At 45.0% G+C, this 25,882-nt stretch overlaps 1 protein-coding gene across 1 annotated transcript; it reads right to left on the bottom strand.

Moving 5' to 3' along the window:
• Positions 1–25,082, bottom strand: LOC120910723. Its single transcript, XM_040322460.1, has 5 exons — positions 25,061–25,082; positions 21,494–21,787; positions 9,086–9,217; positions 1,638–1,763; positions 1–411 (listed from the first exon to the last, which is right to left on the bottom strand). The coding sequence occupies exons 2-5, from the start codon at positions 21,773–21,775 to the stop codon at positions 262–264; spliced, it is 690 nt and encodes a 229-aa protein (XP_040178394.1). The 5' UTR covers positions 21,776–21,787; positions 25,061–25,082; the 3' UTR covers positions 1–261.
• Between the last annotated feature and the right edge of the window lie 800 nt (positions 25,083–25,882).

The following is a 25,882-nucleotide window of genomic DNA, read 5'->3' as shown; positions in this document are numbered from 1 at the left end:
TTAAAACAAGTAACTATTTTTATTGAATGCAAGTTTTCTAAAATAAATGCAACATAGACAAAGAATTCTTCTCTAGCTATAGATTTCTCCACATTTTTTACAACAGATTATTGCTTTGAATTATATTTTCAGTATTTCAATTATCCTCATTTTTCCCCATGGTAACTTATTTCCTTTACAAATGGGCAGCATCTAAATAAATTACAAATTTTATATATGAGGAGGAAGGGGTAGTGAAACTTTAAATAAAGTCATGTTTCTTTAGGATGAGGGATTCTGGTATGCTGTTGCTCCAACACGCATCACACTTTTTGTCATGTAAGAAGGTGGTTGTTTTGAAGGGTAGGTAGGATAGGATCCAGGAACGGGGGATGCTTGCAGAACTTCACCACCAATCTGTATCACAAATACCTATGAAAAAATATTATAATGAAAAAATATTATATTTAAAATGCAAAGATGAACAACAAGCAGAGAGGTGTGCGTTTTGAGCAAATTCTCCTCTCATCATCATAATCAGCCATTAACTAATTTCAAATATACCGCTAAAGAGTCACAGGAGTTTTTTTAAAAAAAATAGAAACAAAAATGTTTTAAAAGATGTTTATTATAACCAGTCAGATGATTTTTTTTTAATTTTCTTCCAGAGAATAAAATATTAAATCTAATTGGTCAATAGGGTAACAATATCACTTTTGTTTCCAGTTTTCCTTGTGCCAACCAATGGCGTCACTAGGGTTGGTGTCCCCCCCCCCCCCCAGTACAGAGCCTCCTTTTTACTAAGAATAGACTCTTTCAGTACAGACCCCCAAGTATAGTTCCCCCTCAGTACAGACCCCCGCTCCACCAAGTATAGTCCCCCCTCCCTCAGTACCCCCCATACAAGCTCTGTGCCCCTCTACAATAGAAATACAGTATAGACCTTAGCTTGGCATACACAGCAGTGTCCCTCCTCTTGTCTGTGTACATGTAAACAGCAGAAGAGGGGGAGGCGGCTTTGGATTTAGTCTTCTCTGCTCTGTGGGACAGGGGCAACCCCAAAAGCCGGCGAGCCAGCGAGAGAAGTGGATGCTGGTGTTGCCCCTGCTGGCCATTGTCACCCCTCTGGCGTAGGGTGACCACGTGTCCCGGATTGCCCGGGACAGTCCCGCATTTTGCAGGTCTGTCCCGGGCACCTTCATTTCAGGACAATACAGTGTCCCGGAATGAAACTGACACAGCCGCTTCCCAGGCCAATCTGATGCCCCCAAAAAAGGCCGCCACATCACCACTTTATACTTACTGACACTACTTGTCCTGGCCGGGAATGTCTGGAGGAGCACATTCCCTGCCCCCTGCTTGTGATTGGAGAAATCCTAAATCCCGCCTCTTGTTTCCAATCACTGTGCTGTGATTCATTACAGCACAAGCTGATTTTTGGGAAGGGGGGTGTCCCTGAATGGTAGCTTGGAAATGTGGTCACCCTACTCTGGCGGTCACCCAGGAGTGGTCCATACCCCCCTAGCGATGCCACTGGTGACTTCTTTACCTAGTACCCCAGAAGTTCAGAGACTTCAAAGGAGCTTTTGCACCAGGCCACTGTGACTTTGGCAGAGCTTTAAAACAACCTAAAAAGGTATGACTTTTCTGGCACTTACCTGAGTGGGTGGTGTTGAATTTAAGTGCTCCTGGACCCGGAAAGCAAATACAGAAAGACTAACAGAGACAGCGAACTGCAGCAGATATGTTAGAATGAACAATCCACAAAGAACCTGGCTTCCAACCTGTACATACAAATAAACACGTTAATTCTGATATTTCAGCGTTTGTGTGGAGTTACACCACCTGACAGACTCTGTCATCTCTTGTAGATTTATATTATAGAGATTATGTTTAATGTAGTTTGCTCCACGTTGTGCTGGGAAACTGAAACCTGCAGAAATCTTTACTGCAGGGATGCTTGTCCTCTACCTTTCTCTGAACAATGGTTAAAAGTAATGAGCTGCTGACTGTTGTCCATATGGACCATGTTCAATGGGAGCTGAGCAGTGGCGGCTGGTGGTCAGAATTTTAAGGGGGGCACAAAACAGACCTGGCCCCCTCACTCGCACCCCCCCCCCCCAAGGCAGGCTCTTGAACTACATAGTAGTCGGTAGATCTATAGGAGATTGCACAGACTGTATTGTGTATGGTCTGATGAAAAAGGGGATTGGACAGAGTATGGTCAGCTTTAGGACAATACCAAGAAATAACCTGCTTTCATATATGGAACAGGAGGGATAGCCAGGATATACACAACCAGCAGGAATGGGTGTACATGAATGGATGGACAGGTAGGTGAGTACATGGATGAATGGATAGGTGGATGTTTAGGTGGGTGGACGCCTGGACAGATGGGTGGATGGATGGATAGGATGGATGGATGCAGCGAGGAAGGAGATATTTAATGATCAGGAGATAGATCTTCCTGTCAGTGTTCTGATCCAGCACAGATCAGTGTACAGTGAAGGAAGCTTGTATGGCTGGATGGATGGGGTGGGTGGATGGATAGGGTGGCTGGAGGATGCATGGATATATAGGTGGGTGGGTGGATGGATAGGTGGACAGGTGGGTGGATGGCTGATGGGAAGGGTGGATAGATGGATGGGATTGATGGAATGCGATGGATGGATGGATGGATGATAGGGTGAGTGGATAGGATGGATGCAGTGGATGAAATGGATGGATGAATGTGGTGGTAGGATGGATGGGGTGGGTGGATGAATGGATGGATGTATAGGTGGCTAGATGGATGATGGGGTGGATGGATGGGTGGGTGGATGGATGGGTGGGTGGATGGATGCGGTGGAAGGATGGGATGGATAGAATGCGGTGGATGGATGAATGATGGGGCGGGTGGATAGATAGGTGGATGAATGGTGGGGTTGGTGGATGGATGGATGCGGTGGAAGAATGGGATGGATAGAATGCGGTGGATGGATAGAATGCGGTGGATGGATGGATGAATGATGGGGTGGATGGATAGGTGGATAAATGGATGCGGTTTAAGGATGGGATGGATAGAATGCGGTGGATGGATGAATGATGGGGTGGATGGATTAGGTGGGTGGGTGTAATATGGTGGGTGGGTGGGTGGAATGGGTGGATGGATGTGGTGGTAGGATGAATGGATGGAGTGGGTTGAAGCGGTGGGTGGATGGGATGGATGCAGCAAGGAAGGAGATATTTAATGGAGATAGATCTGCCTGTCAGTGTTCTGATCCAGCACAGATCAGTGTACAGTGAAGGAAGCTTGTCTTCCCCTCCTCCTAGCATAGGGTGACCAGACATCCCCAGTTTCAGGGGACAGTCCCCTGATTGAGGACACTGTCCCCGGACCAAGTCCGTCCCTGGTTTTGTCCCCCAGATTGGATTTAATAGGGGGCAGGGGCAATTTCAAAGACAGTCAGTGCAGAACTAAAATAAAAAAAATTGAATTACCCCCCCCCCCCCCCCCGCATTGCCGTGCCTACTAGCTTAGGGGGGGTGTATTTTTCCCATTATCTGTGCCCCTTTCTGATGATCATGTGCTGGTCGGAGCGGAGGGAATATTTCTTCAGTTTCGGGCGCATGCCCATTCAGCTTCGCTTGCATGTTCTTCTGCCTTGGCTCAAATCCTGGCCAGCCACCTGCCTGTCTCCTTGCCTTCCCTGGTGGAGTGATCTTCCTCCGCTCCCCATCCAGTAGTAGCTGGGGCCCGAAAAGTAAGACTTGAGAGGCTGTGAGGCGGGCGGCGACGGGCAGAGAGTCGCTGATTGTTGCCAGTACTAGTAAAGAAAAAATATGTCCCCGGATTTCATTTAAAAAATCTGGTCACCTTATCCTAGCACAATGTCACCATGCCATCTTTGCTCTCAGACTGGGAGTACATGCAGCAGGATAAGAGGAGAGGACAGCCTGAACAACTAGCATAACATTATCTTATCCAGTGCATGCCAGCAGGGCCGTCTTAATAGCATCATGGGCCCCTCTGGTAATGCTCTGGGGCCCCTACAATGAAGACAGCACAGGTAAACAGACCAGATATCCCCCCAGCACTCTGATCCCTCTACACCCCAGATATCCCCCCTGCACTCTGACCCCTCTACACCCCAGATATCCCTCCTGCACTCTGACCCCTCTACACCCTGCTTTAGGGAAAGTGCAGGGGCCCCCCATGCAGCTAGGGCCCCTGGGCAGTGCCCAGGTGTGCCCTCTCATTAAGAGGCTGCCCCTCCCCTTACCTGACACACACTGAACACTAGCAGCCCCATCCAGATGTACTATCCCTGGAATGTGCTAAAAGCGTTGAGAAGCTTCACTGCACTCCCTCCTCCTCCCGAGATACACTACACAGGCAGCTGTTGCAGGTCTGACTGAGAGCACAACACAGTGTCCTCTGCTTAATCTTACCTGCTAGCAGCTTCAGTAAAGTGTCCCGATCACTGGCCAACTCCTCTGCTCGTGTTCACACCAGCCACTCAGCCAGGATGAGTCACTCAGAGACTCGGAAGTGATTGGCTGGTCCGATAAAAGCACCACCCTACATCCTATAGACCAGCCAATCACTAACGACCTAGGGCGGTGAAATAAGTATATGCAGTGTTCACCTGCCCAGCCATCCATCACACCGGAAGCTGTGGCGCGATCGACTGCGCCACAGAGAGAGTTTTTGGCTGCAAATGAAGTGCCTCGTCTGCAATCTCGTGATTGCATAGACGTGGCGCTTCCCATATTGCACTATGCCCCGGCGCCTGACGCCCGGCCGCAGTGCACATAAGGACCTTTTGTTAAAAACACATTTTTCTTAAAGGGACAAGTTTAATTACATTTTTTTTTTACTGCCTGGGGGGAGGGGGGTGGCGCCCGGGCACCCACTATGGACGGGCCGCCACTGGAGCTGAGCATCATGTATAGAAGTAGTAGTTCTACTGCGTCTGTACATGACAGCTTTATTGATAACTGAACACAATGGTATTAAAATGTAACCTTTATTCAAATCATAATTTTTCGACATGCTGAAAAACAATGTTTTTTTTATGCTAAAAAATTATCGTGTGTACGCGGCATCAGTCTTATTTTTTGTCAATGAGTAGGGGTCTTTTGTACCCAATACTCATTCACGGAGGGGGGGGGGTGGTGCTGGTATCTGGAGTTCCCTTTATTATGAAAGGAGGCTTCCAGATTCTGAGGAGTCTCCCACCCACAGACCCTCACAACCACTGGCCAGGGTTGTGTGGAAGAAGCCCATGGAGTCTTATCAGCCACATGATTCTCCCCACCATTCACAGATTGTGTTACAAGCAATGTAGTCAGTGAAATAATTTTTCAATGGAGGAGGAAGGGGTTGTGTCCCAATCGGACCATCTGTTCTGCTGTTCTGCCTGAAGATGCGAAGCAGTTTTGCAGCACTGGAAGTTCAGAGCCAGGAAGAGGGCGGGTCATCCCAGCAGTAAAGACTTCTCCAGGATCCAGCTGCCTGCACAATGTGGGACATCCTTCATTAAAGGTATTTGATGTGACTAAAGATGTAGGGAATTTTTTATTCAGCCACTGTATACTTCAGCTTTAAGAAGCCAGTAGCTTGCTGAACCCACCTGGCTCCTCCTATGACAAAAAATATCACATTTTGAGAGGATTCAATATTTAAAAGCATTGTTTAACTTGTAAATGTAAAATTCAGTTTAACAAGACCACTTTTATATCCCTAGTGTTAAAAAATAAACAAATAATATATTATTTTCCTGGTGTAGCTCCCTACCTCTGTTAGGCTCACTATAGTTTTGGCTTCACTGTAGCCATTGGAGCAATGATCTGTTTTCCTGGTCTGGTCAGCATTTGATAGCCTGGGTATTTGATTGCTTTAGCCTGTTTCTGAAGTGAGCCTCCAGAAAATAGGGCAGGGAAGGTCAATTACACAGTTAAGAATATTTATCAGATCCAGTTGCTATGCCATGCTGTTGAATCTTTTCGTACCGGGCGCCCCTTTTAAGGCGGTGGCCCGATGGGAACAGGATGTGGGCGCGTTTGAGGATGAGCAGTGGGAGGAAGCCCTGCTGGCGATCCCCATGTGCTCCCTGAACGTGGCGCATAGACTGTCACAGCTCTACATACTCCTAAGGGCCCCGTACACACGGACGGACAATCCACTGAAAACGGTCCGCCGGACCATTTTTAGCGGACATGTCCGCCCGGAGATTGTACAACCATCAGACAGAAATCCGCGCGTAAACAATACACAGGGCTTGGCCGCGCCGTCGCCGCGATGATGATGCGGCGATGTGGGCGGCCTTGAAGTTCAAAGCTTCTACGCATGCGTCGAATCAGTACGATGCATGCGAGGGATGGCGGTCGGTCGGACGTGTCCGGTGAGTCTGTACAGATGACCGAACACGTCCAACGGATAGGGTTCCAGCGGATAGATTTCTTAGCATGCTAAGAAATTTTGATCCGCTGGAAACTGTCCGATCCGCCGGACAATTGGCCTACACACGACCGCATCTGTCCGCTGAAACTGGTCCGTCGGACCAGTTTCAGCGGATAGATCCGGTCGTGTGTACGGGGCCTTAGGGTCCATTATACACCAGCCAGACTAGAACGCATGGGACTGGAGGTGGATCCCACCTGCACTAGGTGCAGTAGGGACCAAGGCAATCTTATCCACCTGCTGTGGCGCTGCCCAAAGCTCCACTTGTACTGGGCAAAGGTCATTGATAACATCAACGGGGCTTTCCAGGTTCAGATACCTTTGGAGCCTAAGACTTGTCTACTGGGAATAGCTGACGGCCTCCTAGTGGAAGATATCCCTAGCCAGGCTATTGGTTGAGTCCTATTTCAGGCTCGCTTGATGATCCTGAGGCACTGGAAAGACACTGAACCACCCACGATGCAGGAGTGGATTACGCAGATGGGGGTCACATTGAGGTTGGAAAAAATTGTGTATCAGCGGAGAGGGACCAGCGGTAAATATGGAAAAACTGTGGCTGAACGTCCCGAGTCTAGCCCCGATAGATCTTGTGTATGATCGTTTGTTTTAGGTCTGTGCGGGGTGGAAGCGTGTATAGGTTATGATATGCTGTCTACTTGCAAGAGTGGGTTGATGTTGGTCAGGCACAGGGGGTGTTGGCGTGTACTTGAAAGCTTTGAACTGTCCGCTCGGGGGAGGGAATGGAAGCTATTCTATTTATAAGTGTATGGAGGTGTGCTGCGCCACACCAACTGTGTTTTTTGCTTATGCTCTGGAGTTCTTTGTATGCTCTTTTGCTTTTGTTCAATAAAAACCTTTGACTGAGAAAAAAAATAAAGAATATTTATCAGACTTCAGCCAATCCCTGGGAGGGAGCATCCAGAAGGTGGCAGAGAAAGGTGATTCATATTTGGGAGGCCTTTCCAGAGGATTCTTTCCTCTAAAGAGAGGTTTCCAGTTCTTCTGGGAATGCTGACCTTGGCAGATAACTAGTGAGTCAAGAAATTGTAGTCTGGGCCTCCGCAGGTGCTGGGCTGGGGTTCTGGAGAATATTACTAAATGATTTTGCTGGAGTGCACTATCCTGGAGTTCTAGGCCCGGATTCACAAAGCACTTACGCCGACGTATTTAAGATACGCAGCGTAAGTGTAAATGTGCGCCGTCGTATCTATGCGCCGTGCCCACAGAACTAGATACGCCTGAAAATAGGCTTCATCCGACCGACGTAACTTTCCTACGCCGGCGTATCGTGGGCGCATATTTACGCTGGCGATTCACGAACGTAGTTGCGCCGGCACATAATATACGCGGTTTGCGTAAGGCTTATGTCCGGCGTATAGTTATTCCCCATCTATGAGGTGCAACTCATGCAAACGTATGGACCAGGGAACACAGCCGTCAAATTTTGCGTCGTTTGCGTAGTACGTGAATAGGGCTGGGCGTAGGTTACGTTCACGTCATAGGCAGTGATCCGTCGTTTTTCAGGGAGTAGTTTCAACATGATTCTGAGCATGCGCACTGGGTTGTGTCCACGGGACGGCGCATGCGCCGTTCATTTTAAGTACTTGTCTGTCACTCGGCCCATCATTAGCATGGGGTCACGCCTCATTAGCATGGCTCACGCCCACTTCCACCTACGCTTGCTTACGGCCGAGGAAACCCAGAGTAGATTTGACAGCGAGTGGGAGCGAGTGCTTTGTGTATACTGTGCTTGTCGCTCTGCGCTGCGCCAGCGTAGTCTAAAAAAGATACGCTACGCCGGCATAAATATGCGCCAATGTATGTGAATCCGGGCCTAAGTCTTGATTTTGATTGTATTGCCTTCTTTGGGTATGTATCTAAAGATGTTATGCATCATAGACTGGACATAAATTATACTCATAAATCCACTGCATCTAAGTGGCTGGATTACATTCTTCTGAGCCTTGGACAGAGGTAGGCAGGAGGTAAGTACTTGTAGGGGGGATGGCTCAGCTTATGGTTGTTTAAGGGGCTAGGAACCTGGGTGTGTGCTTCTGTTAATTTTCAACTTGCCTTTCTAATATTAAAGTTAATAAAGTTAATATTAATACTAAAGGCAGAAGGTTTTTTATCGTAATGCATTCTATACATTACGATAAAAAAAAAACCTTCTGTGTGCAGTCCTGCTCAGCCTCCTAATACTTACTTGAGCTCCCTCTAGATCCAGCGATGTGCATGACAGCCTCAGCTGTCAGATCCTCTCCTTCATTGGCTGAGGAAGTAGCGGGCACCATTGGCTCCCACTGCTGTCAAAGTCGGTGAGCCAATGAGGTCGTAGAGGGGGCGAGGCTGGGATGGACACAGAGCAGTGGCTCGGGTGCCGTCATAGCAAGCTACTTGCTGTTCAGGCTCTCTGCAGGAGGGAGGGGCCAGGAGCTCTGGCGAGGGAACTGAGAAGAGGATCATCCAGGCTGCTCTGTGCAAAACCACTGCACAGATCAGATAAGCATAACTTTTTTTTTTTAGTAACAAAGCCTTTAGTATCACTTTAATGCCAAAATGTTTTATGGTTGGTAAAACTGGAAATATTATATTGAACCATTACACAATTTTTAGCAAAATATTTTCATTAGCTGGTAAATTAGATAGATTGATACTTACAATTAAACTACTACAGTAGTAAGAATGGGAACTATAGCAAAAATAATAAGCCAAGTAATCCACAATGTTCAGTGACAATCCAGCAACAGAGAAAACGCATATCAAGATGCTCAAGCAGAGGGAGCCTTGTATCTGTAAAAAAATTTAAGTAAAGACACTTTGCTTAAAAGTTCATCTTAATCTTATTGTATTTTGTTTATTAGTTAACTTCAAATTGTAGCACCCTCCATGTGTAGGACACTAGACAAATTTAGCTTTGTGTAGAGGGCTAACCCCATAGGAGCCGCCAGTTAGGATTGGGTTTTTGCCTCAACCTCTTTAACCACTTAAGGACCCATTCACGCCGATATACGTCGGCAGAATGGCATGGCTTGGCACATCCACGTACATGTACATGGCTCTTTAAGCCCAGCCGTGGGGTCGCGGGCGCGTGCACGCGACCCGGTCCGCGGGACTCGCGGACCCGATCGCCGCTGGAGTCCCGCGATCGGTCCCCATAGCTGAAAAACAGGTAGAGCTGTATGTAAACACAGATTCCCTGTTCTTCACTGTGGCGCTGACATCGATCATGTGATCTCCTTTTATAGGGATACACAATCGATGACGTCACACCTACAGCCACACCCCCCTACAGTTAGAAACACAAATGAGGTCATACATAACCCCATCAGCGCCCCTTCAGGAGCGATCCGGAAAGAGGGCGCGGCTATTCGTTTCTAGCCACCCCCTCGCGATCGCTCCCCGGAGCTGAAGAACGGGGAGAGCCGTATGTAAACACGGCTTCCCCGTGCTTCACTGTGGCGGCTGCATCGATCGAGTCATCCCTTTTATAGGGAGACTCGATCGATGACGTCACACCTACAGCCACACCCCCTACAGTTGTAAACACACACTAGGTGAACCCTAACTCCTCCAGCGCCCCCTGTGGTTAACTCCTCCAGCGCCCCCTGTGGTTAACTCCCAAACTGCAACTGTCATTTTTTGCTGTGAAAATGACAATGGTCCCAAAAATGTGTCAAAATTGTCCGAAGTGCCCGCCATAATGTCACAGATACGAAAAAAAATCGCTAATCGTCGCCATTAGTAGTAAAAAAATTTTTTTTATAAAAATGCAATAAAACTATCCCCTTTTTTGTAAACGCTATAAATTTTGCGCAAACCAATCGATAAACGCTTATTGTGATTTTTTTTACCAAAAATAGGTAGAAGAATACGTATCGGCCTAAACTGAGGAAAAAAAATAATGTTTTATATATTTTTGGGGGATATTTATTATAGAAAAAAGTAAAAAATATTTTTGGGGGATATTTATTATAGAAAAAAGTAAAAAATATTGCATTTTTTTTCAAAATTGTCGCTCTATTTTTGTTTAAAGCGCAAAAAATAAAAACCGCAGAGGTAATCAAATACCACCAAAAGAAAGCTCTATTTGTGGGAAAAAAAGGACGCCAATTTTGTTTGGGAGCCACGTCGCACGACCACGCAATTGTCAGTTAAAGCGACGCGGTGCCGAATCGGAAAAACTGGCCGGGTCCTTTAGCTGCCTAAAGGTCCGGGTCTTAAGTGGTTAAGGGCTTTTTCCCCTCTGACACATTAGGTTGAATGAAGCATGCAATATTACAGAAAAATCACTGAAAGTAATACATTAGTGCCCAGTTGTAATACTATATCAAAAGAAAAAACAGGTACCAAACGTCTATGCAGAGCTGTACCAGATTTTTCACACCTCAGTCTTAGTAAATCTCTAGACATGTGCATGTTCTGTTTCGTATCGTTCCGTAGGTTCGTTTCCGTTCGTTTTTTGTAAGACGCCCGTTTTCCTGTTCGTTCCCGATTTTTTCGTATTCCGATTGTTTCGTATTTTCGTTACCCTTTTTTTTTTTGTACATGCGGGATGGTTCGTTATTCTGTTTAATTCATGTTCGTTACTTGTTAGACAATAATTTTCGTGAATTTTCGTCAATGATTTGCATTCTGTGTTTTGGATTCCTTTTTCTGTTCGTGTTTTCGGTCGTGTGTTCGTGTGACATTTATGACAATTTGTTGTGGATGTCATGTGGGCATGCGACTGAAGATACAAACAGAAAAAGGATTTTCGTCATTTTGTACTTTCGTAAATATATTGCGGGATTCGCGGCACTTTCAACACGCGGCTCATCCATATTGTTAAGCCCCATACACTTGGTCAGACTTTTTTAACAACAAACATAAAAACAATCGTTTTCCATTCGTTCTCAGAAAATTTGTTCGTTTTTAAACTCCATCAGAAAACCATTTTTGGGTTCAAAAGTCTGGTCAACTGATCTCCCTTCAGATGAAAATCCACAGAAAAGTTTATTTGGCTTTACTGTACTACTCAGCACAAAAGAGAAGCTGCTTCACTAACTACACTCACTGCCCATTCAAAAAAACGAAAATTACATCTGTGGCAAGGGATTTGCATTCTGTGTTTTGGGTCATTTTTCTTTTGGTGTTTTCGGTCGTGTGTTCGTGTGACATCTGTGGCAAAAGATTTGCATTCTGTTGAATCCAAAATACGAACAGAAAAAAGGAATTCAAAATACAGGGTGCGGTTTTGTTGTTGTGGATGTCGTGTGAGCATACGACTGAGGGTGCGAACAGAGAAGGGATTCAAACAAGATACAGAGTGCAAATCTTTTGTTGTGGATGTCGTGTGAACATACGGCTGAGGATACAAGTAGAGAGGGGATTCAAACAGGATACAGAATGCAAATCTTTTGTTGTGGATGTCGTGTGAGCATGCGACTGGGGATGCGGACAGAGAAAGGATTCAAACAAAATGCAGAGTGCGGGTCTTTTGTTGTGGATGTCATATGAGCATACGACTGAGGGTGCGAACAGGAAAAGGATTCAAACAAGATACAGAGTGCAAATCTTTTGTTGTGGATGTCGTGTGAACATACGGCTGAGGATACGAGCAGAGAGGGGATTCAAACAGGATACAGAATGCAAATCTTTTGTTGTGGATGTCGTGTGAACATATGGCTGAGGATACGAACAGAGGGGGGATTCAAACAAAATACAGAATGCAAATCTTTTGTTGTAGGTGTCATGTGGACATGTGGCTGAGGATACGAGCAGAGAGGGGATTCAAACAGGATACAGAATGCAAATCTTTTGTTATAGATGTAATTTTCGTTCTTTTGCCGTTTTCGCTTTGTCGTATTTTCGTCAGATCGTTCGTTCGTATTTGTGGTTGTTCGTTATGCGGCTCATTCGTAATCCCGTTGTTTTCGTATTTTGGTGCTTTAATTTTTTCATATGTACACATTATTCTGCGGGTACGAAAATGAATATTTTCGTACGAAAATAACATTCGTACGAACGGGAATGCACATATCTATAAATCTCCCCCTTGGCATACAGATCAGCATAAACAGTAGCAAGGTCACCAGAAGTGCAGCAGTGGGCAGTAATAAAGCTTGATTTACTTAACACATGATCTTAAAGAACAATACAGCCAAAGTGCATTAATGACAACTATGCTAGGTCTAGAACAACTGGATATGCACAGTCCATAAAAATGAAGGAAAGGGGAGAAGGGGACAGAGTGGGCTTGTGGGCTAACGCATCTACTCAGAGAGCTTGATCCTGCCTCTGAAGACAAAAAAAAGGCCGATATTTTTGCCTTTCTTTGGTTTGCAAAGAGATCCACCTGAGGACAACCCCAACTTCTGGAGATCATCTCGAATAACTCCTGGTTTAGAGGCCACTCTGCTTCTCTTATTTCCCTCCTTGCTGAGGAGATCCGCTAGGGTCTTTTCTGTGCCTTTCAGATAAACTGTGGGTAGGGAGGCTAAATTGTTCTACGCCTAGATCAGGATTTGATGAGCTAGTTCAATCAAGCATTTGCTCCTTGTGCCCCTTTGCCTTGTTAAATATAAAACTGACGTCATGTTGTCCGATCACACTTGGACATGTTGTTCCACTAGAACCTGTTGGAAGGAAAGGAGACTTAGGTGGATAGCCTTTAATTCCCTCCAATTTAAGGACCGTCTTACCTCTGGATTGGACCAAACCCCTCCAAGTCGTCTGTTCCTCGAGGTGAGCTCCCAACCCCCATGCGCTCGCATCTGTTAACCTCCGAGTTACCGGAAAAGTCCATAGCAGTCCTTTTAAAGGCGTTTCTCTGGTCTCTCCACCACCAAGGTGATCTTTTTGCTCTTGTCCCTATGCTGAACTTCTTTTCCAGAGGTTCCTGGTATGACCAATTTGTTAGAGTGTTTGCCTCCAGAGGACGAGCATGAAACCTGGCCCACTGTACTGAGGAAATTGCTGCCATCATCAGGCCTATAACAGACATAGCTTGCCTTACAGAAACCTCTGTGTTGGTTTGAAGTGTCTTCAAAGCCGACTGCATCTTTTCCTCCTTCTCCTGGGGAAGAAAGATTCTTTGTTCTATTGAATCTATTTAACCCATACCCCAGACACCTTACTCGTTAAGACGGTACCAGATTTGATTTCTGAAGGTTGAGAAGCCAACCCAAACCTTTTAGATGTGCTTGGGTTACTAGCAGATTGACCTCTACTTAATCCTGTCACGTACCTTACCAGAGGCCAAAGTGCTGAGAGGGTTTCCCTTGTGACTAAGTAAAGAACGCCCCCTGGAGGTGACACAGGGGATGCTATGCCCAAAGATGCAGGAGTTGCCAGCTGCGACTTGCTGAGTTGATGTTGGAGATCAGCTGTATACCAGGATACATAGTCAGGCAGGGGTACCACGGAAGTACCAGATGAGGTAGACTGGCAGGAAACCCAGTGGCGGAGTCAGGAGCCAAGCCGGTAGTCATACACAGGAAGTGACTGTAACAGATCAGAAGGCAAGCCAAGGTCATACACTTGAACAAGCAGACAGGAACAGGACAAAGGATAAGCCGAAAGACAAGCCGGGGGTCATGCACGGAGAAGTCTGGTCAGGCAAGCAGGGTCGTCAACAGGAACACAAGGAAACAGGAACAAGAACCCAGGATCACATCATGGGCTGAAGATCATGCAGCAGTTGGTAACTGCTGCAGCAAGCTTTAAATAGGGCACTGACGCCAGGAGTCCCGCCCGCATTGCGTGCGTACTGGCGCACGCGCGTGCGCAGTAAAGAACACTGAATTCACGGAGTTGTTGCCCATGTGCGTGCCAGTGTGCGCACTTGCGCACATCCGCGCGTGCATGTGCGCATGCGCACTGTGCTCATTGGTCCGTGCAGGACAGGTCTGACAGTTCTTCCACGGTTGGTTCTCTGACAGATCCTTTGAGTCGGCATTCAGTAGGTCAACAGTAGTAGGTCGTCCAAGTAGGGTACTATTGGGATCCCCTTCAGTCTCAGGAACTCCAAGACTTCTGCCATCACTTTTGTGAATACTCTGGGAGGAGGAGGAAAGGCCGAAGGGCAAAGCTCGGAACTGCAGATGCCAACCCCCCTCCCAGATTGACTGCAAGTTGCAGGAATTTCTGTGATGAGGGTGCGCTTGGTATATGGAGATAGACATCCTTAATGGCATCTATCGACCTGAGGGATGAGCTCCGGCGTGTTCGCAAAGCCCACGTGCAGAGCCCATCAGGAAGTCTGCACTGTGCTAATCACAGGCAGTGAGACATTTTCCCGATGTGCAGATGCAGAGATCGGGAAATGTCTCACTGCCTGTGATTAGCACAGCGCCATGCCGACTTCCTGGCGGGCTCTGCACGTGGGCTTTGCGAACACGCCGGAGCTCATCCTTAGATGCCATGTAACATCTGGGGGTGAGTAAATTCCTCACAGAATATTGTATCCATCCCAAATTTTTTGAACATTATGGATTGGTTAAGAATTTTCAAATTGAGAATCAGGCAAAACTTTCCTGATGTTTTTTTGACCAGAAAGATGTGGGAGTAAAACCCTTTCCCCTCCTGATCTTTTGGCACTTGGGAAAGGACACCCTGTTGCATCAACTCTCCTAGAAGAGACTTCATAGCCAGGGCCTTCTCCCAATCCCTTGGCAGGTTTGTAATGTAAAACTGACTTGGGGGTATCTGAAATTTCTAGCTGCTATCCCTGGTTGAATAAATTCAGAACAAGCTGACTTTTTGTTGCTTTTTTTCCCCAAGCTGGCAGGACGTCCTGTAATCTCCCGCCTACTTGCTCGGGAGGTCTAAAGAGCACTATGCCTCTTCCTTTCTAAAGGGTTCCAGGTAGACATGTGCGATTCGGTTCATAACAAATGGATTTTCGTACAAATTTATTAGTATTCGTACATTCGGATCAATTCGAACATCCGAAAAGCTGAAAGTACTAAAATACGAAAATTACAGAATTACGAATAAGCAAAATAATGAACAAGCGAAAATACGAACTTACGATTGGACAAACTTACTAAAATACAAAACACTGAAACAGCAAAAGAACGAAAATTACATCTATAACGAACGATTTGCAATCCGTATTTTAAATCCTTTGTCTGTTCGTAATTTTGTATGTTCGTATATTCATTTGTGTGTTTTGTAAATCCGTTTCTTTGTCTGTTCGTAAATTTGTGTACTCAAATCGTTCTTTCAAATGGGCACTGGGCAGTGTAGTTAGTGAGTGATGTATCTTACTTAATATCTTAGCCAATCAGCTTATCTCTTTTGGACAGTGTAAAGCCTTGTACACATGATCGGACTTCAAACAAACTTTTCCGTGGATTTTTGTCCAAAGGGAGTTGACTAGGCACACCCAGAGCATACACACGCTTGGACTTTTCTGCAAACTTTCCTAAAACTTTCCCAACATCACATGGTTTTTCTGCTCTTTTCTGCTCTTTACCTCCACCCTTTGGTCAACTTCTGCTATTGTTGGTTGATTTTAACATTGGTTCTGGGCATGTGTATTTGTACTTTGGACAAAAGTCCAATGAATTTCTGTACACACGGTCGGACTTTGCACCATCAGACTTTTGTTGCCGAAAAGTTTGTCCGTTTGCAGAGCGAACTTTTGTCCGATGAAAACCGAAAAAGTTTGTCCAATGGAGCCTACACACGGTCTGATTTTTTGGAAAGCTTGCTCATTTTGAAGTTTGTTGGCAAAAAGTCCGACCGTGTGTACGGGGCTTAAGAGAAAGTCTATCTTAATATGGATTAGCCACGTGTTGAAAATGAAACTAAAATACGAGATTGCGAATGACCGCACCGCAATGTATTTACGAAAGTACAAAATTACGAATCCATTCGAAGCACGGTAATAGACACAAATCAACGAAAACAAAACAAAACAATTTTACGAATCAACGGAAAAGGCAATCGCACATAAGTAACAATTACTAAATTATGAATAGTGTACCGAATAAACAAAAATTATTATCTAACAAAATTACGAATTTCGAATCAACGAAAATAAATTAGACAGAATTACGAATCATTCTGTATCAACGAAAATAAAACTGTTACGAAATTACAAATCTTTACGAATCTACGGAACGAGACGAAACAAAACAAAACAAAGAAAAACAAAATTTTTTGTTGTGCACATGTCTAGGTCCAGGGCCTTTTTTGAGTTTGATCCCTTTCTTTATTGGTTTGTTGAAAAGGATGAAAATTCTTCCTTTGTTGCACCACTTTTTTATGTGGGAAATATTTTTTTTTATCTGCCGTCCTATCATTGTCTCCAATTCCAGCCCGAACACCAGGTCTCCTGAAAGGAAATTTCGCACAGCTTCACCTTAGAAGCAGAGTCCCCTGACCAGGTCTTTAGCCAGAGGGCCCTCCTGGCTGAGTTAACTAGCGCTGAGGATCTGGCTGACATCCTGATGGATTCTGCTGAGGCATCCGCCATATATTTGACCGCTCTCAACAGGGTAGGGAAGGACTCCAACAAATCTTTCCTGGAGGTACCTGCTACCACATGGCCTTTAAGTTGATCTAACCAACACTGTTTATAGCAACAACTGTAGCAGCCATTGTAGGGTTAAGATTAGATAGGGATGAGTCCCAGGCTCTCTTTAAAAGTCCATCTGCTCTTTTGTCCATGGCATCCACAAGAATGCCAATATCCTCAAATGTCAGATTAGTCCTTCTGGACACTTGTGAAAAGGCGGCATCTATTTTTATTTTATTTTTTTCAAACTTACGCTTCGTCCTCCTCGAAGGGAAACCTTCTTTTGAGGGCTCTAGAAAAAAACTGTCCTTTTTCTGGATCCTTCCATTCCTTTTTAAATGGTATCGGGTCAGAACTTAGGGGCTGGAGGAAACTAGACATAGTCTTCCCTGTCCACAGATACATTTTGTCATGTAGTGATAGGTGGGTTTTTCTTAAGGTGGTATAGACTGATTTGAGCAATTTATCTACCTCTTCAAGCGTTAGCTTGTATCTAGTCGATATCATCTCCTCTTCCTCCTCTTCATCCTTGGAATCAAATGGTTGAGGGGGAATGCTTTCCCTTTCTTCCTCAGAGACTCACTTTCCATTGATCTGGAAGTGGTCGGAGGCAGACTGGACTGAGAGCTCTGTTCCTGGCTGGAACTCTGGCCTTGCTTTTCATAAGGCCACGCACGTCCCTAGGGTCTCTGCTAGTTCTTTTCTTACGGATGAAAAGAGTTCTTTACACTCTTGTGTAAACTCTTCTCTCACTAAACCTGTAATGCAGGATCTGCACAGCGGTTTGGCCCAAGAGTCCCTTAATGGGTTTTTGCATGAAGGGCATTTCCTTCCTGTTCTCTCTGATTTGGTGGTGGCTTTCTGTAAAAACAGTAAACAAACCCCCAGGTCCCCTTTTAGGGCTAAACATATAATAGAGAGAGTACACAGTGCCCAAAGCAGACTCCCCCCAAAGTGCCCTAAAGTCTCTCTCCATGCTGAACTGCTATTAGAACACATCACTATAGCAGACAGCTGAAGGTCCTAACACACAAAGAAAAAACACCCAAAGAACAGAAAAGGAAAGAGGCGCCACTGCACCTCTTTGACCTGGGCCTCGCCTGGCTAGAAACCTGAGCACCTACATCTGCCATTGTTGCTGATGACTCAGCCTCCTCCATCGTGAACGCCGCAGCAGCTGCCTGTGGGCTTTAAATGTCTCCCTCTGCTATGAATGAGTGGAAAGAAGTCCCAGCCAGAGGACCCGTCCCTTCCTCCTGCATTCCGGAAATCAATTGCTGCTATGCCCCCGGAAGTCTCCGCCCACCGGAAATAACGTCACCCGCCGTCCGGGACACGGTGCCGCCATGCTGAGACCTGGTATGGACACTCGCAATGAGCACACCCGTGGCCCTCCAAGCACTCTGGGCGGATGACCTCCGACAGACCCTTACTCCTGTGAGCTGGTGAAGGAAGGAACACCGGAGCACCCCCCTCTCTCTCTGAAGCAAAAAATGAACAAATGTTTGGTCAAAATATCTTTGTGAGGCCTGGAAGTATTAAGGAAATTTTGTTCTGTACCTGGCCTCACAAAGATATTTTGACCAAACATTTCTTTAAAACAGGATCACTCCTATCTAGAGATGATCTAAATAAGGAAATCAGATCAAATATAATCTCATACTGGCAATATATACAAATCAAACATTTCCTGTCCAGAAGAGAAACTATCCACTTTGGTCTAGGCCCCTACAACTCTAGAACAATTATGTGGACCAAGCCAAGGTGAAAGTATTATCAGGTTTGAAAGAATATCGAAAGATCTTGAGCGTGGGACCAATAAGTGGGTGATTTTTAGCAACTATGAGGTGGAAGGGATCCATGGAAGGGATCGAACTGGTTGGGAGAGTTGTGCGCGTTGCAAGGAAACCCTGGGGCCCAGATTCAAGAAGCAATTGCGCCCGTGTAACCATAAGTTACACGACGCAATTGCTTACTTGCTCCTGTGTAACGAGTGCTCCTGATTCAGGAACCTCGTTACACCGACTGCAGCCTAAAATCTGCGCGGCATAAGGCACTTATGCCTCGCAGATTTTAGGCTGCATTCTTGTGCTTGCCGCTAGGGGGCGCTCCCATTGTGATCAGCGTGTAGTATGCAAATTGCATACTACCAACCGATTCACAAACTTGCGCGGGCCCCGCGCAAGCCAGGTACGGAGTTTCCGTACGGCAACTTTAGCGCAAGGCTGCCCCTTCTAATAGTAGGGGCAGCCAATGCTAAAGTATAGCCGGCCTTCCCGCGCCGTGAAATTTGAATTTCACGGCGTTTGCGTAAGTGCTTTGTGAATGGCGCTGGACGCCATTCACGTTCACTTTAAAGCAAATGACGTCCTTGCGACGTCATTTGCCGCAATGCACGTCGGGAAAGTTTCCCGACGGAGCATTCGCTGTACGCTCGGCGCGGGAGCGCGCCTAATTTAAATGGTTCCCGCCCCCGGCGAGATCATTTAACTTGCGCGCGCTTTCGCTGGGCAAATTTGCCGGCGCGCCCTCGCAGTTCACGGAGCTACTGCTCCGTGAATCGAGGGCAGCGCAAAATATTTGCAGGGGCGCAGGGCAAAATCGCTCCCCCCGCAAATATCACGCAAATGTACATGAATCTGGGCCCCAGTCTTTAACTGTTTGGTGAATGTTCCAGTCCACTGTTCTCGCCAAAAGTGCTGCCTGATGATATTTACGGAGATCAGGAAGAGCAATTCCACCTTTATTTTGTAGGTTCAATCTAGAAAATTAAATTCTGGGTGGGTTGTCTCTGGGACACCTCTAATTCTTATATTATAGTGTCTTCCTCGGTTGTCGAGGTCCTCTAAGTGGCGGTGGATATCTATTATGTGGATAGATGTGTATCTGAAGTTTTTTGTACCTGTTTAATGGCGTCTGCATGGCGGGCTGTGGCCTGCTCCACTGCTCTAATCCTTCCTGATATGCTCTGTATATCTGCTTTGAGATCTGCAATGGCTGCCTTTATTTTGTGGGCTACAGCCTGAAGATCTGCTAGGCACAGTGGTTGGGAGGGATGTGGAGATTGCACCGTCTGAGGAGCATGATTTGCTGTCCCCTGCACGCCGTCCGCAATGGTACTGGAGCTGCTGAGCGGGGTGGAAGGCTTAGGCAAGGCTGCGGCTGTGGGGCCTTCTCCCTGCGATGCCCGGAACATTGCGGGGATGTTCTTTATCTGTTGCTGCGGCATGTCCTGCAGTCCGCGGGAGGCAGAGGAGCTTCCGATCCCCCTTCCCCATGTTTGTGTGGGGTTTCTTCCATCCTGAAGTTCAGTTTAGCTGCTCCTGTGTGCCGGAGGTCCTGAGCTAAGCATCTATCTATGCCCGGAGTTAGGCCACGCCCCCAGCATCTTTGTAGCACTTTCAGAAAATGCAACAAAAATACGGGATCTAATGTCTATAGAAAGCTCAGGTTGGCCACATGAAAATTGTGGGTATACCTGGGTTATGGTTTAGCCACAGTGTGAACCTCATCTCACTCTACCTGCGAAATTTGAATGACCTATGTAAGATAATAAAAAAGTCATGCCCACTTTTGCATTACTTTCAGTACAGCCCTAATAATAATAATAATACTTTATATAGAGCTATCATACATTATATACTTAGATCTGTTCAGACATTAGCCTCCTATAATCTTTAGCACAGCACCACATCAGTGCTTTGCAGTACTTAAAATTAACTGTTTGAAAAATAAGACGACATGAGAGCACTGATTTTTACATTCATTGTCCAGTAACAGGCAGTGCTTAAGTTTGTGACCAAACCGTATTGCATAACTGCAGTAGAGAAAAGTGAGGTCACTAACGTAACTGTGCTGTTGAACTGAAGACTGACTGACCACAATTACAATTCCTTAAAGAAAGAAGGGTCTATTGAATTTATCAGCATCTACCCAACAGTGAAATATCAGTTATGGATTTACTGAACCTATAGTTTTGTTATTTTAATTATTTTATTTTTTATTCATTAAATTATGGTTTATTAATCATCCAACTACATAATCACATCTCTTTAGAGTCGGTTCACACTAGGGCGACACGACTTCCAGCACGACTTTCAGAGGCGACTCCGACACGACTTGAGCATGAACCACAGGGCGATCTGGGGCGATTTACAACACGACTTGAAGTCGTCTCCAGAACAGGAGACATTCCAGTGGCCAATCAAACAACAATCAGCTCTAGGGGAGGGAGGGGGAGGGAGGGGGAGGGAGGGGAGGGAGAGGTTTGCCTGAGAAATGTATGTTATCTTCCTGGAAAGTCGCTTCAGTTAAGACAGTGATCAGACTTGGATCAGACTTGGAGGCGACTTCCATTGAAATCAATGGGTACAAATCGCCTACAAGTTGGATTGAAGTAGTACAGGAACTTCTTTTGAAGTCGGAGCGACTCAAGTCGTGTGTATTAACAGCGCTCCCATTCACTTGCATTGTTTTTCTCGACAGCGCGACTTGGGACGACTTGAGGCGACTTCAAGTCGGATCCCAAGTCGCCCCAGTGTGAACCGGCTCTTAGGACTTACCCCCATTACTTTTGGTTTACACTTTAGGTGAGGCATAACACTTCCAGGAAGGACATTTTGAGACTGAGCCATAGAAGGTATTGTAGCAGCAGGATAAATGTTCCACTGTTGAGACTTCATGGAAGTAATTGGTGCTCCATTGCAGATGTTCCATGCTGGGTTGGCAGAAGGAACATTAGAGGAATAAATGGGATGCTCAGAGGGAGAAATGCATTGATAAGGTGAAGGGTCCATCTGATTCAAAGCTTGCATTTCAAACTGCTGGTTCACTTGCGATGACATCTTAGTAATTTACTGTAATACAAATATACAATTAAAACAGGACATTTTGATGGTGAGCGCATATTTTAAGATTGTGCACGTTTCCTTAAAACACTTAAAGAGAACGTCCATGAAAAATGGAAGCCCCCCCAGTCACCTGCTTGCTTTGAATCCCTCTAACATTAATTCTCATGCGCCTCTTGATAAAACCACTTTAGCTGAAATGACTCTGCTCATCCTTAATAAATAGGCTTTGTTGCTTGATGTGCTTTAAAGTGGATGTAAACCCAACATATTTTTTTTATGTCACAATGTAGAGTATAAGATTTCCTATCATCTGTGCCCAGTCTTGCCACACAGAGTTAATCCAGCTCTGAGCAATCCTCTTTTATTGTTCAGTGAAAATTAACAGACTTCCAGATAAAAACCTGTCTAAATAAATGTCCGCGGACCAGTTTCCGCAGACATGTTCGGTCATGTATACGAGGCCTTAGGCCTCGTACACACGACAGAGATTCTCGGCAGAATTCACCGAGAAACTCGGTCAAAACCCGGATTCTGCCGAGAATCTCTGTCGTCTGTACAGTTTTGGCTCGATGGAGCCGCCGAGGAACTCGACGAGAAAATAGAGAACATGTTCTCTATTTTCTCGTTGTCCTCGTTCTTCTATGGGAGAAGCCGGCCCGCCGAGCTCCTCGGCGGCTTCATCCCAAAACTCGACGAGGAACTCGACGTGCCAAGCACGTCGAGTTCCTCTGTCGTGTGTACGGGGCCTTAGAGGTGAGAGGCTGGTGATACTGGTCACTTTGGAGTGGAGCACGTTTTGATTTGGCTCTGAGCACTGCATTTTGAGAAAATCCTGTGGACATCTATTCAATTTTTTTTGGGCTGCATGTTTGGAGTTTGCCTCGGATTGTTATCTTTGCACTAAAACGTTTATTATTGCACATTGCATGAAGACTTTCAATCATCCTATTTTTACTACTTTTTTACTTATTTGCATTTTATTTGTAGTGTTATTATTTATTTAATTAATCTCTTTGATGCACTTTACCAGCACTAATCACCTTTTTTATGCACTTTATATTTAATTGTTAATTGCTGCACACATTCTTTGTTGACAGGAATGTTATGCACTTATCACACGGAATTTGCATGTTATTGTTTTTTGTGTGATTTATAGATTACTGCATTATTGAACATTGCATTATTTACATTGATGTTATCACTGTATGGGTTAGCACTGTATTTTATTATTAGTCAGAGCATATGCACTTTACTAATATTTATTGCTAGTTATTATTATCGTATTTATTAGCAAGTGCCCCAACACCCCCCATTCCTCATGTTTATAGAATGATTATGTTTCCTCCATGGCCCCTGGACAGATGATTGTTTCAAACATATTTTGAGTGTTTTCTTTTCATATTTTCCCGATTTTCTTATTGATTTATTCTTTTTATTTTATTGAGATGGACTCCCTTAGGCCTCATTCACACTACGGTCCGTTCGGGTCCGCCTGTCACGGACCTGAACGGCAGCTCCATGCATCCCTATGGAGCGTTGAATGTCAGCGGAAAAAACAGATGTATGGGGGCCACATCCCCATCCGTCCATGCGGATCGGATCAGGTAAGATCTGATGAAAACGGACATGCTGTCCGTTTTCATCAGATCGCTCCATAGGGAGACAGCGGTGCCCGACAAGCCCCTCCCCGCTCAGTAAGCAGAGAGGAGCTTTTCATCCGTCGGCTCAGCGGAGATCTACGGACTGATCTCCCGCTGAGCTGAAGGGAGCAGGCGGACTTCGTAGCGACGAAGTCCGCCTGTGTGAATGAAGCCTTACTCCCACTCAAGACAATCATTTATTCACATCGCCATTCCTATACTTGTACAAATTATGTATGCTCAGTAGTTCAATTAGACAATGTATACCTGTGTTTCTTCATACTGTTAATGATTCAACTGTACTCTTTTTTTTTTTTTTTTTATGATTTGCAAAACTTTTAAATAAACAACAATAAAAAAAAAGAGGCTGTGTCCCTGCTAGTCTTTGGCAAGAACTGGACATTGAGTTGGAAGCGTCTATCCTCCCAAAGTTCTCATGAAGCCAGAACCCAATCTGGGAATGACAAAACCCTGAGAAAGCTGAAAAACGACCACAACATTACGCAAACGTTCCAAGCACCTCTGCATTAGCAGGAACACTGTGTGTTTTCTACCTCCATATACACAGTTATAGAAAGTAGCACCGTCACTATATATATATATATATATATATATATATATATATATATATATATATATATATATAATTTTATTAAAAAAGAATTAGAGAAGAAAATATAAAAAATAACAATATATTTACTATCTGTTCCTGACTTCCTAATTTTTTATTGTACATCTTTATGTATAGGCTCCCTGATGAATAGAGACCATTTGACTCTCCAAAACCCTTGTCTTTTTTTTACATAAGAGCCTGAATAAAATTTAAATTGAACATGATATGTTTTGCTTTTGGCTCGCATACCCAGCCTATTCTCGAGTCAACTTTTCGCCACACCTGGGAGAGCTGCCTAAAAATAATCATTCGATCCACACAGTTTAAACCTGCCTGAGAACATCTACTACTTTAAGAGATCAGCACACCACTACTTCCGTTTACTTCGCAAAGAATAAAAACTTAACCACACTCTATCAAATTATATACTTGTAACACCCTCTACCTTAGGTAGGTAGGTGCTAGAGTAGTGTTTGTGTTTTCTCTGCCAGTGCAGGTAAATTTAGGCAGGGTTAGCTGTGAGTTAGTGTAGCAGCAGTTGACTCGTAGTCCTTCACTTTTTGGGGATGTGACCCCCCAAAAGTGAAGGACTACAGGTCCTAGCATGAGCCCTTTAGAGCAGAGAGGATATGATAGCCCCAACTAGCAAAGGACTACAGGTCCCAGCATGACCTCATAGATCTCAGGGGTCCATGCTGGGACTTGTAGTCCTTCAATTTTGGAGGGGATCACATCCAGTAGAGCTCTCAGGGCCCATGGTTCATTCATGCTTGAACCACATACCCACTAGGGACCCCACATAGCCATCAGAGACACCGAACATCCTCTTGAGAAGGAAGGGGTGGCACAATGTTAGTCTTGCCTAGAGCAGCACAAAACTAAAATACATCAATGGATGACACCTTATACTTGTCACCATTTCATGCCCACACAACAACCCCTTTAAATCAGCAAGCTAGAAATTTTAGACACTGCTTAGTTATTATATACAGAATACTGCTCACAGAATGTTCAGAATATACTCACTTTGTACTGTGCCTTGCTGCTTATTTTATTGTAATGCGAGCTGTTAATTTTCTCCTTATCAAGTAACATTGACCTCTGATGTAAGAAAATCGGTAATGATTAATTTGTGGAAAATTAAAATAAACATATAAAAGGCGGTATAGGTATATTGCAGGTAGGATAGAAGGCAACAGACAGAAATTCAAGCAATGGAACTGTTTTTAAGCTGGTACTGCCTATTACCCACAAGTTGTGATATTACCCTGTATAATAAGAGCCTTCTGTGCTTTGACTAAATCTATTTAGTGCTCAAAAAAAATTAAACCTCCTAATAATATACTGTTTATAAAGGTGTAGCACTCTATTAAAAACGGTCGTGTGTACACGGCATTAAACAATGTTTTTCTCAACGTGATTCTTGTCAATCCTGCCTTGCATACACACACGATAGTGAAAAAAAAAATGCTCGAGCAAAGCGTGGTGATGTACAACCAGTACGACGGCACTATAAAGGGGAAGTACCATTCAGGTGGCGCCACCCTTTGGGCTGCTTTTGCTGATTTCGTGTTAGTAAAAGTTTGGTGAGAGACGATTCGCGCTTTTCAGTCGTCGTGCTTTTCAGTCTGTTACAGCGTGATGAATGTGCTATCTCCATTACAAACACTAGTTTTACCAGAACGAGTGCTCCAGTCTCATAACTTGCTTCTGAGCATGCATGTTTTTTTCCCGTCGTTAAAGCCCACACACGACCATTTTTCACGGCGTGAAAAACGACAAGATAAATTAGATCATGTTCTAAATTTTTAATGCCGTTTTTCACAACGAGAAAAATGCTCTGGAGCC

This window comes from Rana temporaria, chromosome 8 (assembly GCF_905171775.1).
Source record: "Rana temporaria chromosome 8, aRanTem1.1, whole genome shotgun sequence".
In the NCBI taxonomy this organism is placed as follows: Eukaryota; Metazoa; Chordata; class Amphibia; order Anura; family Ranidae; genus Rana; species Rana temporaria.
The sequence above is the reverse complement of the archived record's forward strand: the minus strand, read 5'-3'. Positions and strand labels throughout refer to the sequence as shown.

Bases quoted from the DNA above. Each gene is read 5' to 3' on its own strand.
- LOC120910723 (XM_040322460.1), bottom strand. From the start codon at position 21,775: ATGTCATCGCAAGTGAACCAGCAGTTTGAAATGCAAGCTTTGAATCAG. The intron at 9,218-21,493 runs GTAAGTCCTAAG...ATTTTTTTACAG, and splicing joins GTAAACCAAAAGTAATGGGG to ATACAAGGCTCCCTCTGCTT. The intron at 1,764-9,085 runs GTAAGTATCAAT...TTGTATGTACAG, and splicing joins ACTACTGTAGTAGTTTAATT to GTTGGAAGCCAGGTTCTTTG.